Source organism: Equus caballus, chromosome 26, assembly GCF_041296265.1.
Source record: "Equus caballus isolate H_3958 breed thoroughbred chromosome 26, TB-T2T, whole genome shotgun sequence".
Classification (NCBI taxonomy): Eukaryota; Metazoa; Chordata; class Mammalia; order Perissodactyla; family Equidae; genus Equus; species Equus caballus.
In genome coordinates this window covers 37,178,533-37,191,036 of record NC_091709.1, presented here as the reverse complement: position 1 = coordinate 37,191,036, position 12,504 = coordinate 37,178,533, and the positions used below count along the sequence as shown (strand labels likewise).

The window sequence follows — 12,504 nt, the reverse complement described above, 5'->3', positions numbered from 1 at the left end:
CTGGAAAGCAAAAGTAATGGGAAGTAACTTTTAGCTAGCGGAGCTTAGCCATCCCGGATAATGGCCTGCTAAACAGAGCTTCTGCCGCTGCCACATCTGTATTTCGGGTTTTGGCCACTCGGTGCCAGCCATTATCAGTTCAGCCCACAATTCGGGTTTTGGCACGCTCCAGAGTCAACATCACTGGAATAATCCATTTAAGAATGAAAACAAATTCTGTCTAGCTTACCTCAGTTAGTTCTTCTATAGTAGCTCCTCCTGACTTTTTAGCAACTTTCTCTTCTATTGTAGGTGGAGGTGCAGGCTTTAGGTTTGGCGGTAAAGGAACACCAGCCTTAGCACACATGGCAGCTGCATTAGCTTTGGCTATTTCAAGTAATTGCGCCTTATCTGTAAGAGGAAAAATATAAGACACAGTTTTCCTAAAAGGCTGTACATTTTGTATTATTTTTACATGCTAACAAAACTAAAGGCACCAATTTTCTGCCCTAACTTACAGCTGTGATGAAATCACTCTTTGACTCCAAGTTTTTAAGTGAATGCCCTCTAAAGTATTACGTCCACATTTAGCTTCCCAAATACTACAGAAAATAGCTAAATTACACAACTATAATGATCATCTTGCCACACACTCGACACACACCTGCCAAAGCCTACTACACTTTATTCTCCAAAATTATCATGTCCTTAAATTACTTTCCTTCTAATCTCTAACAACATTTTACATCACACTTTGAGCCCAAGTTCAAGCGCCACCCCTTCTAACAAGTCTTAAGCCAGAATTTAACATTTCTCTCCACAGTGCCGCCAAAGTGCTTTTCATCAATCACCACATTTTGCTCTGTTCGGCAGTCTGACTATATGGTAAAAGAGACATAAATGCATTTTATCCATGTCTCCTCTACTAACTTGTAAGCACCTCAGAAATTACATACTGTTCTTTTGCTTTGAATAAAAAAAGAACTCAGAAACCTTTTGTTGAACTGAATGCATGTTCTGTCAGTCATTTTCTTTAGACAACTGTGACCTGAAAATGTCCAATCCACTGGGATAATGATAAATTTCCATTATTACTGCAGGTGGTCATGCATTACCCATCAAGTTTTAACCATCTCTACACACTTCTTAAAACCAGGGGAAATAAGAGCACTTTATTTTTAAAGTAAGGCAGATCATTGTAAATCACTTTAATCTATTTCACTTTACTTTGCCAGCATCAGCCACTCAGGTAAATGACTCCCCACAAGCAAAATTCCCTATTCAATTCCACTACCCATTATACTGATCAGAATGACCCTAACAAACATTTAACTGTCCTGTATTGCCATTTTAAGACTTGGAACTTATTAAAAAGAAACACTGTAATTTTAGGCTCATTTGCAAGGATCTATATTGGAATACATACAATAACAATCTGGCAATATACTAGCCTTGTCTTTAACTGGACTTCTACTTTCCATTATTAGTTATGGACGATGGTTCAAGCAAAATAAAACATTCAAGTATGCAAACACCTGGGTTCTAATATACTCCAAAGCAGGTCTTTCTAACTCTAACTACAACTATACTTATCCCCAAATTTTCTGAACACAAGCTAATCTAATTATGAAAGTTTAAACACAATATTTATCCTAAACCAATAACCCAAAATATTCCATTTGACTCAACGATCAGAAAAAAGTCAGGTTTAAATCATTCTCTATTACAATACCATTAAATTTTAAAATGACTCACTCAAATCTGTCAGACGTTTAGGTGATCTGCCTCTTTCAGAAGACCTGGATCGTTTACGACGGATGGGAGATCTGCTAAACCTTCTTCTCAAGGGTGTTCGTGACCGCCTTAATCTGACTGGTGATATACTGAAGCTTCGTCTTCTTACCACAGACCTTGATCTTCTCCGACGGCTAGGGGTGCGGCTCCGTCGGCTGGGGGTGCGGCTCCGTCTGCTGGGGGTACGGCTCCGTCGGCTGGGGGTACGGCTCCGTCGGCTTGGGGTGCGGCTCCTTCGGCTGGGGGTGCGGCTCCTTCGGCTGGGGGTGCGGCTCCTTCGGCTTGGAGAAATGCTAAAGCTCCTTCTCCCGGCAGATCTAGATCTTCTTCGACGACTCGGAGTGTGACTCCGACTCCGACGACTGGGGGTGCGACTTCGAGCTCTAACTGTCTTCCGGTTATCCCTGGAGCTTGATCTTTTTCTTTTTCTTTCCCTGGACTTGGATCTGTGCTTTGGCGATCTTTTGCGCTTCTCTTTTGATACAGATCGCCTTCCTCTAGACTTTGATCTTGACCTGCTGCTCCTCCTCCTGCGTCTGGAACGTGACCGTGAACGTGTTTGAGAGCGATGAGACTTGGATTTAGATGATCTCTTTCTTGCCCTAGAACGAGATTCACTGGTGCGCTTGCGTGATTTGTGTTCAGATGACTTGGAGCGCTTACTTCGAGATCTTAATGAAGAGTCTCTTTTCTTTTCTTTCTCACCTTTGTCACGGTTCTTGTTTTTCTTGCTTTTCTCATGTGTGTCCTTAACTTTTACAACAATCTCATAATCATCTTTTTCCTCTGAAGACGACTCTGACGCTCTTTCTGGTATACTAATTACAACTGGACTGGCAGCAGATTTGTCACGTTCAACTTCACTTGCAAGTAAAGGTCCTTCAATACCAGCTCTAAGGCTTGTAAGACGCTCCATGTCCTTAGGAAGTAATGGTCTCACTAAATCTGCTTCATTAATATCATCGATATTAGCAGGAAATCCTGAGTCAGACAATATCTCTTTAGTAGGGAGAGGTACTTCTTTATCTTCTCCACTACTTTCTTTAGGGCTGAGAGCAACTGCTAATGTCTGGTCACTCTCTTTTATAGGTAATGGTCCTTCTGCATCCTTACTAATAAAGTTATTATTAGATGGTAAGTCAAGATGAATATCTTTAGCAGGCAAAGGTCCCTCTATGTCAGGTTCACTACCACCACTGGGGCTGCTGGAAATTACCATGTCATGTTCAGTATCTTGCGTAGTCAAAGATACTTCAACATAATATTTACTAACTGAACTAAGAGCAGATGCTGTGGCAAATTCAATACCTTTACTAGTTCCCAATGCATCAGGTTCAAGAGCAAGGGGACCAGTTCCTCCCCCATCAGTTTCACTAACAATAGGGCAGGTATCCAACACTGTGCATTGTTTAGTCTCACTGCTGGGCAAAATTCTCTCTTCACCAATTTCACCAACAGCACCAGTGCTGATAGCAGACACTGCGTTGTGTTCCATCTCTTTAGCAATTAGATGATTATTTATATTAAGGTCTACATTTATACCATGTTTACTTTCATAAGAGTCATTCTTCAGGTGTCCTTCAGCATGTGGCTCTTCATCTGAATGCATGGGAATCTCCTGCAAGCCAATCTCTGGAGCAAGATTTTGATCACCAGATAGTAAATTCATTCCTTTTATGACACTAGATTCCAGAATCATTGGTGTAGACTCTAACATCATCTCAGCTGGTATTACTTGAGTCTGCTCTGAGACAGTAACAGCGGGTTCTGAAACTGTCACAGCAGATTCTTGGACAGAAACAGATGGCTCTGAAACAATCACGTTAGGCTGAAGGACAGAAACTGCTGTTTCCAGGATAGGAACAGTAGGCTCCAGGGCAGAAACAACTGGCACAGGAACGGTAACATGCTCTGTCTCAGCCAGGGCCAGAGGCTCCATGACAGCATCAGCTGGTGGCTCTGGGACAGCCACAGCTGGTGGCTCCAGGACAGCCATGGCTGGGGGCTCTGGGACAGTCCCAGCTGGTGGTTCCGGAACAGCCACAGCTGGTAGCTCTGAGACAGCTGTGGCTGGAAGCTCTAGAGTGCTCTGTGATGGCTCTGGAATAGTTACTGCAGGATCCAAGAGGGACATAGATACCTCTGAGGCAACATGTCCTGAAGCTCTCACGGAATCAAAGGTTTCTGCTGTCTCTGACATAATAGAAGGCTCTGATGTTAACACAGCCGGTTCAGCTGACATTACGGGAGTTTCAGAGACCATGTAAGTCACCGGTCTCTCTGGAACAATCTCATGCTCTTCTGCTACTACAGCAGACTCCATAGGTGTTGACATAACTGAAGACTCTGGCTCTAGTGGTGGTTCTGGAACAGTCACAGTAGCCTCTGATGCTAACACTGAAGGCTCTGATGCTGACACTGAATAATTAGCAGGCACTGCCGAAGGTTCTGAAATCTCACTTTGACTCACAGGAGGTTCAGGCAGCGATACAGACTCTTCAGGAGGTAATGCTGACACTTCAGTAGGCCAAGTATTTTCAGCTGTTAATGTTGACTGCTCAGTGGGTAATGCCGGACCCTCTGGTGGTTCCTCAGGAGGCAATGGTGGTGTCATTGGTGGCTCCTCAGGTGGCAATGGTGGCATTGTTGGAGGCTCTTCAGGAGGCAAAGGTGGCACCATATATGCCTCCGTATATGTATCAGTATAAGAATCGGTGTAAGAATCAGCTGCCATAGACATCATTGAACGATCAGCAGTATAAGATGACATCATAGATCGGTCAGCTGCAGAGTACGATGACATCATAGACCGGTCAGCAGCAGAGTACGATGACATCATAGACCGGTCGGCACCCATGGACATCATAGATCGGTCAGCCATCGGGGACATCATGGAGCGCTCGTAAGCTGACATCATAGAGCGCTCGTAAGCTGACATCATAGAGCGTTCGGCCATAGGGGACATCATAGAGCGCTCATAAGCTGACATCATAGAGCGCTCATAGGCTGACATCATAGAGCGTTCAGCCATAGGGGACATCATAGACCGCTCATAAGACATCATAGAGCGTTCATAAGACGACATCATGGAACGTTCTGCAGCATAGGACATCATCATAGAACGTCTAGATGCTAACATCAGGGGTCTAGGTGCTAACCTATATGGCCTGGGGGCTATTCTATAAGACCTGGGTGCTATTCTATAGGGTCTAGGTGACATCCTATAGGGATCAGGAGTTAGTCTATAGGGATCATGGCCTAATCTATAGGGGTCCTGCCCTAACCTGTAGGCGTCATGACCCAACCTATAAGGGTCATGACCTAACCTATAGGGATCCTGAGCTAACCTGTAAGGATCCTGAGCTAACCTGTAGGGATCAGGAGATTTTGAACCCAACATAGCAGAATCTTGGGAACTAGATGCTAACATCTGGGCATCCATGGTACCAGACGCTAACATCTGAGCATCCATGGTGCCGGAAGCTAACATTTGAGAGTCCATAGTGCCAGACGCTAACATCTGGGAATCCATAGAGCTAGTTGCTAACATCTGGGAGTCCATGGTGCTGGTTGCTAACATCTGGGAGTCCATGGTGCTGGTTGCTAACATCTGGGAGTCCATGGAGCTGGTTGCTAACATCTGGGAGTCCATGGAGCTGGTTGCTAACATCTGGGAGTCCATGGAGCTGGTTGCTAACATCTGGGAGTCCATGGAGCTGGTTGCTAACATCTGGGAGTCCATGGAGCTGGTTGCTAACATCTGGGAGTCCATGGAGCTGGTTGCTAACATCTGGGAGTCCATGGAGCTAGTTGCTAACATCTGGGAGTCCATGGTGCTAGAGGCTAACATCTGGGAGTCCATGGTGTTGGACGCTAGCATCTGGGAGTCCATGGTATTGGACGCTAGCATTTGGGAGTCCATGGTGTTGGACGCTAACATATGGGTCTCCATGGTGTTAGAAGCTAACATATGGGATTCTTGGGCCATCAAGGGATCCACTCCTACTGTTACAGAAGTCTCCCCCACTAACGTAGCAGGCAGCTCCTGTGCTACCGTATTATAGGATTCCAGCGCTGTCGTCGAGGGCACCTCCAGGGACTGCGACACCGTCATCGTTGACAGCTCCGTTGTTGTCACCACAGACTGGACAGAGATCTCCAGCGCCACAGTTGCCACAGGCTGCCCAGGCAACTCTGGCGCCCCAGGCTGCCCTGGCAACTCCAGCACCCCGGTTGCCAGAGGCTGCCCCAAAAGCTCCAGTGCTCCAGCTGCCCCAGACTGCCCCGAGAATTCCAGTGCCCCAGCTGCCATGAGCTGCCCAGGCAACTCCAGTGCCCCAGTTGCCACAGGCTGCCCCGACAACTCCAGTGCCCTAGTTGCCGAAGGCAGCCCTGGCAACTCTGGCACCCCAGTCACCGAAGGCTGCCCTGACAACTCCAGCGCTGTTGTTGCCACTGGCTGTCCTGGCAACTCCAGCACCATCGCTGCCTCAGGCTGCCCCAGCAACCCTGATGCCGTTGTCACCTCAGGCTGCCCAGGATGTTCCATCGTTGTCATCCCCACAGGCTGCTCCAACTCTGTCGTCGTCACAGGTTGTTCGGTCAACTCCATTGCTACGGTAACTGCAGGCTGACCTGGCAACTCTACTGCTGCTGTCACCGCAGGCAGCCCTGGCAACTCCTGTGCCATCACAGGTGGCTCTGGTACCTCCTGTGGTGGCTCCAACCCCATAGATGGTGCTGGAAGCCCCGGCAATTCCTGCGACAACTGTGGCACTGATGTCACAGAGGGCCCCGGCAACTCAGGCACTGCTGTCGCAGGGGGCCCTAGCAACTCAGGCACTGGGGTAGAAAGGGGCCCTGGCAACTCTGGCACTGGGGTAGCAGAGGGCCCAGGTAACTCCAGCACTGGAGTCACAGGGGGCCCCTGCAACTCCAGCATGGAGGTCGCAGGTGGCCCCGGCAACTCCATCGCTGAGGCCACCGACGACTCCGGCAGCTCCAACGCTGTGGTCTTGGGCAGCTCCAGCAACTCCTGTGGTCTTGTCATGGATGAATCTGCAATCTCCGATGGTACTTCTACAGGCTGCTCTGGCAATCTGAGCACTTCAGTTGCAGATGACTCTGGAAAATCCATTGTTGTTGATGTGCTTGGTTCTGGGTGCACCTCAGTAGGTGTCTCTGATGATACCGCGAGGGTTTCTGATGGCTCTAGCACTTTTGCTACTGGAGGCTCTAAGAACATGATCTTTGATGGCTCTGGAGGTGTGCTCTCCAAAGATTTCAGCACAGACTTCATCTGATACTCCACTGACATTGTTACAACCGGCTCAGACGTCTTCAGCACTACTGTTGTAGTAGGCACTGGTGCTGTTGCAAAGGGATCCACAATCTTTGTCAAGGATGGTTCCAGCGTTACTGCCACAGACTGCTCTGACTGCACTGAGATTACTGATGTAGATGCAACTGACAGTTCTGCAGTTTTCATAGCTGGCTTCAGAGTCTCTAAGGTGTGTGGCTCTGATACCTCCATTGATACTACAGGAGGTTCTAGCACAACTGCAGAAGATTCACTAGTCTCAGATAGGCCAAACGCTCTTACAGGATGCTCCAGTGCCATAGCTGAAGGTTCAGAATCAAACTTCAAAAAGGAATCTGATTCTAAATCTATGTTCCCGTCATGATGTGATTTCAGCTTGGATTCAGATTCTTCTGGCTGTCTTTTATACTTTTTTTCCTTTTCTTTCTTCTTTTTCTTCTTTTTATTTTTGTGCTTTTTGTGCTTCTTTGACTTTTTGCTGGGTATTTCATCAGTAGGATCTGTTTGTACAGACACACATCTACTTTTCCTGGAGGCCTCCTTCAAGTCTGAAATTAAAGGAAATCAATTTTAACTTGTCAAACATTCCCCAAAGTAGATTTATATAAATCATACAGGCCAAAATTCACATTCCATGTTAAAACACCATTATATAACACTTCTTGTTAAAGAACTATTTGCCAAATAAACTATTTTCCATAAACCAATTAGCTGAAGATTCATACTTCTCCAATATTTCCTTCCACAACTACAGCCTGGGTTAAAAATAAGTTCTTAGTTTACCACAAAAACTTTTAAAATTACATTAAGATATGTTTTACTAAATTCATTTAAAATGATTATTTTCTCCAGCTCTCAAATTATAGCAAATTACTTTTAAACTACACTTAAAGATGAGTATCTTTCATATTACCAATTGTTAGAATTCCTTTGAAAAATACCCATATCAAACCATTTTACGACTATTTTATAACCCCTACTTATATAGGAAGCAACATGGCACTGGCTCTGGAACAGCCTGTCTGTTTCTGGATCCTGAACCAATCCACCAGGTCACTAGATGAATGGACTTGGCCAAATTACTGACAGTTACTTGAGTAGAGGATGAAGTGAGTTAAAACATACAAAATACATTGAACAACACCTGGCACATAGTAAGCCCTCAACAAATGCTAGCGTTTGCTTTTATATAATACACAAAAGGTCTGAACAACAAATGTAAAGTATCAATATGGAACTTGAATTTTATCTTATCACACCCACGTTACATTCTAATAAAAGTAAGACCTTTCCCCCCAATACTCTTCTAAAATTATTAAGAAATAACTTTTTTAATGTTTCTACTTAGAAAATAATAGTGTCATTTTGGGAAAGAAATTCTTACAGTCCTTAACATGTAACTTAAGAACACTGCAATTTGCATATCTGAAAGAGAAAGTGGTGTATATTCCACTTTACAACCAGATGGGATTTACTCCAATGCCAATATCAAATTAGATAAATCTCAGTGATCCAGAAAAAGCTGTTTAGAAATCCACGCCATCAATATCATGGAAAAAAATGAATCAACACATGACAAGACCCATTCCAAAGCAAACTACTCATTTTCTGTTAAGTGTTTATTAAGTACCAAATATTAGTTAGCTAAGTTAAATAAATAAATCAGGAAAAAGTTGCTAGAGCCATGAATCTAGATACAGCTAAAATCTACGCTTTTTTACCATACTCTGTACCAAAAATAAAAACTAAAAAAATAAGAAACCATACCACATTCCTCCATTTCCAAAACTAAATGAAGAGACTGTTATTTTTGTGGCTGTTCATAAATCTTTCATTTCCAAACATCAAGTATCTAATCAATTCCAAAAACATTAAACATCCAAGCAATGATTCTTCTCCATTCACTGTACCTTTAAGAGGGATGGATGCAAACAAGGCAATCTCTAAGCTTGGGCTTTAAAATAAAATCTCCCAGGATTTTAAAATTATTACAGATTTGGTCCAAGCTTCTGTACCTTCCAAAACTGACATTTATACAACTGTTCAATGAAAACCCACATTCAAAATCCTGGCATTGAGGCACTACAAGACTGAATCAGATAAAGTCATAGTCTACCACCAAAGCAAACAAGTGCATCAACGCTCACGTTTCTGGATAACCGTATTTTCAAAGAAGAATTTAAACAAAGTCTTTGGTTAATAATTAAACTAAAACTTAGAAATCTTTGAAGTTTTAGATCTAATGAACATTTTAAATACCCCATACTCAAGAAATAATAGTTAACTATTTAAAAGTCTTAAAACAAAGTTTTTGAGATAGCTAATTATCTCCAACTTACCTGGCTTATATCGTAGTTCTGTATCCAAGACCCCAGAAAGTACTTCCTCTATCTTCTGCACTATTTCTTCATTTGGTAGGCTCCTGGCAGAGGCAGCTGCATCACCTGCCTGGTTTCCTTCAATAGGTGTATTTGTTTCACCATTGAGCTGACCTTCACTCCTTCCACTTGACAAGAAAAGTTATCAAAATTCGTTAATATTTTTACCACATCATATAATAAATTTAGATTTATAACTCAACTGATTAAAATAATAATCTTATATTGTTCATACACAACATGAACTATTTTTGTGTTTCTTTCAGATAATATTCCCTGCCAACAGTGCTTCCTTAACACTATCTGCTTATAGTTGGTACATTTTCATTTTTACACAATTACATACAGTTTTCAGAACCTGAAAGTTAAGAGAAAGTCTTTGAATAGGTTTTAAGCTCATCTTTTTTTTTTTAAATAAAATACTCCCAGAAATCTAAATTGGTTTAGATATGGGTTACCTGCATATTTATCTCAGGGGAGAAAAACTATTAAGATCACAATCATAAATGTAAAGAAAAAATATATATCCCAACATTATGGGAGAAGCTATAGCTACAATAAAGCCACACCTGTGCATGGATCACAATCAGCATCAACAGCATCAAGGAACACAAAATTAGCCACAAACACATTAAGTAAAAAGGGTAACATGTAGCCTCTGATCAGGTTTAGACTAAGTTATTGAAATGCCATAAAGTTTAAAAAGAAAAATACATTTATATAACTTGTATCCACTCATCAAAAATTCAGGTGTTAAAAAACTTTCTGGTGTTCAAAAAAAAATTCATGTGAAACAAGTGACAATTCATTTATACCAACAGTAAAGGAATGAATGGCTTAACATATTTTCAATTCAGAGCCAGAAGGATCTTGACATTTATTTACCTAGTCATTCTTACTATTTTTGCATAAAATTTTTTTGAAATAATTTCAACAACTTAAATTTTAGCTAACATCAATTATGCTCCAATACCTGATAAAAAGCCTGAACAGTAAAAAACAAAAAAAATCAGTACTGAACTAAATGTTATTAAGGAATAATTGGTTTTAAAAAAAATCACATAACTAACATTTATTGACTATTCGTGTCACATGGTTCTACATTTTTTAACTCATTTAATCCTAACAAAACTCTAAGGTCAGCACTACTATTCTCATTTTATAAATAAGGAAAACGAGGCACAGAGAAGACAAGGAACGTAGCGGAAGGTCACCTATCTATTAAGAGGTGAAACTGGTATTCAAAACCAGAGCTCATACACTCAACTACCACCTATAAATATAAATCTCCTTACCCAAACTGATATATGTAAAAATAGATGACAAAAAAGAGAAATATAGCTCACTGAAATGGCAAATAATCAAAAACTTGTTTTCAGACTGATAACATTGCATGTTACTTGAGAAGAACCTGAATATTCTTCTAGTAATAAACTGCCCTGTCTAATATTCTTTTCAGATTTTCTTTCTGGAGCTCTTTATTTCATACTTTTCCAAAGCACCTGCATGTAACCACCTCACTAAAAAGGCCACGGATTTAAAAATCGACAAAAGTACGACTAAAAAAAGTCAATCTATGAGAAAGTAATCATCTTAAAGCTATCAGAATGTTTACCTCAACTACTGAAAAGGGATGAAAACTTCAAACCACCTAACTATCCTCGATACATTCCTACAACAGAATTCGATGGAGCGTGAAAAATGTCCTAAAACACTACTGAGACTGTAATCAAACACCAACTCGTTCACGATACATAGATAGGTGAAAAACACCACATGATTATCACATTTCACAAAACATGTATGTGCATCGGTACAATGAAAGAACACAAAGGGCATCAATAACTAGGTGGTGGTTTTTTATCTTTTTATTTTTTCTAAATTTTGTACAACAATAAAACGCTCATTTTCTATTACAAAAACTAATTCTTAAAAGGTATAAAAACAAGGCATTAAAAGAAACAAACAAAACTAATCGCACGCAACTATTAAGTTTTCAGAAAAACTATATTCGCTTAGCTCAGGTCTTTTCTCATTCTAAAATCACTAGCACATAACAAAATTTTAAAAAGCAATGAAATGAGTGAGCAGATACATTTCCCACTTAAAAGACAATATATCCTGCAAAAATAATAATTCTAGCAATACTATATCATTGCCCCAATAACCCTACGTTAATTTGTGTGCTTAATTTACAATTGCGTTGCCGGCTGATTTTCAAATTCACGTATTGCTCTTGCTCTCAACTTTTAAAATACAACTAGCAAAAACATTTGAACTCGGAACAAATATTTACGCTATACAAAGCAAAAATCACTGAACAACATGACCCACTCTATTTTCCTTTCTAAATAAACAAGTGTATCTTTGGAAAGGTCTTCCCGTTCAAATTTTGTGGAATCCAGGGTAAACGACGTATAGTCTAACAGCAAAGGCAGCAGTAGCATGTTGTTCTAACACGTCAATCGGGGCAGGCGTAGCAAAAACATTGAGACCGACACACAAAGCCCACTTTCCGCTTGGTAAATTAAGACGTTACGAGTAATTCAAAGTCCCCGTCCATCCTCGCCTCGAGTATTTTCTCCAAGTAGCTAACGCTAATTTGAGCTGCTTTCAATTGCTAAGCTATTCGAACGCTGCCCGGTGGAAGCCACAGGACAGGAGGGCCCAAATAATCTAATTAAAGGATCCCGACCCCTAAATGGTCCGCAGCTTGCAATACTAAAGCGGATTTAAGATTACCCAAGAAACGGCCGTTAGAGACCCTTTCCGGTCACAGGCACCGGCCGGCGAGGGCCGCGGAGGCGGGGAGGGGGAGGGGGGACGCGGCGGCGGAGGAGGAGCCGAGGCAGGAACTAGGCCCGTCCCCGGTGGACACCCAGGCCGACAAACAGCTAAAGGGTCGGGGATGGCCAGACGGGCGAGAAGGATGAGCATCGTAACTCGACTCTAGAAAAGGGAGTCTGGGGTTCCCTCAGAAAGGGCGAAGTTCCTCGCCGGGAAGGGAGGGAACGGATGGGGGGGGAGGGCCCG

At 42.3% G+C, this 12,504-nt stretch overlaps 1 protein-coding gene across 6 annotated transcripts in view; it reads right to left on the bottom strand.

Annotated features, from left to right (window-relative positions):
- SON (SON DNA and RNA binding protein) overlaps positions 1-12,504 on the bottom strand; it is a 32,917-nt gene that overhangs the window by 19,237 nt on the left and 1,176 nt on the right. For all 6 annotated transcript variants that reach the window (XR_011433016.1, XR_011433017.1, XM_023630063.2 and 3 more), the window contains exons 2-4: positions 9,433-9,599; positions 1,735-7,641; positions 230-390 (exon numbers count right to left, since the gene is read on the bottom strand). Coding sequence is in view for 4 of the 6 variants with exons in the window: in XM_023630063.2 (XP_023485831.2) it covers positions 230-390; positions 1,735-7,641; positions 9,433-9,599 (6,235 nt within the window). In the remaining 2 variants the exon portion in view is untranslated. The remainder of the gene's footprint in view (positions 1-229; positions 391-1,734; positions 7,642-9,432; positions 9,600-12,504) is intronic.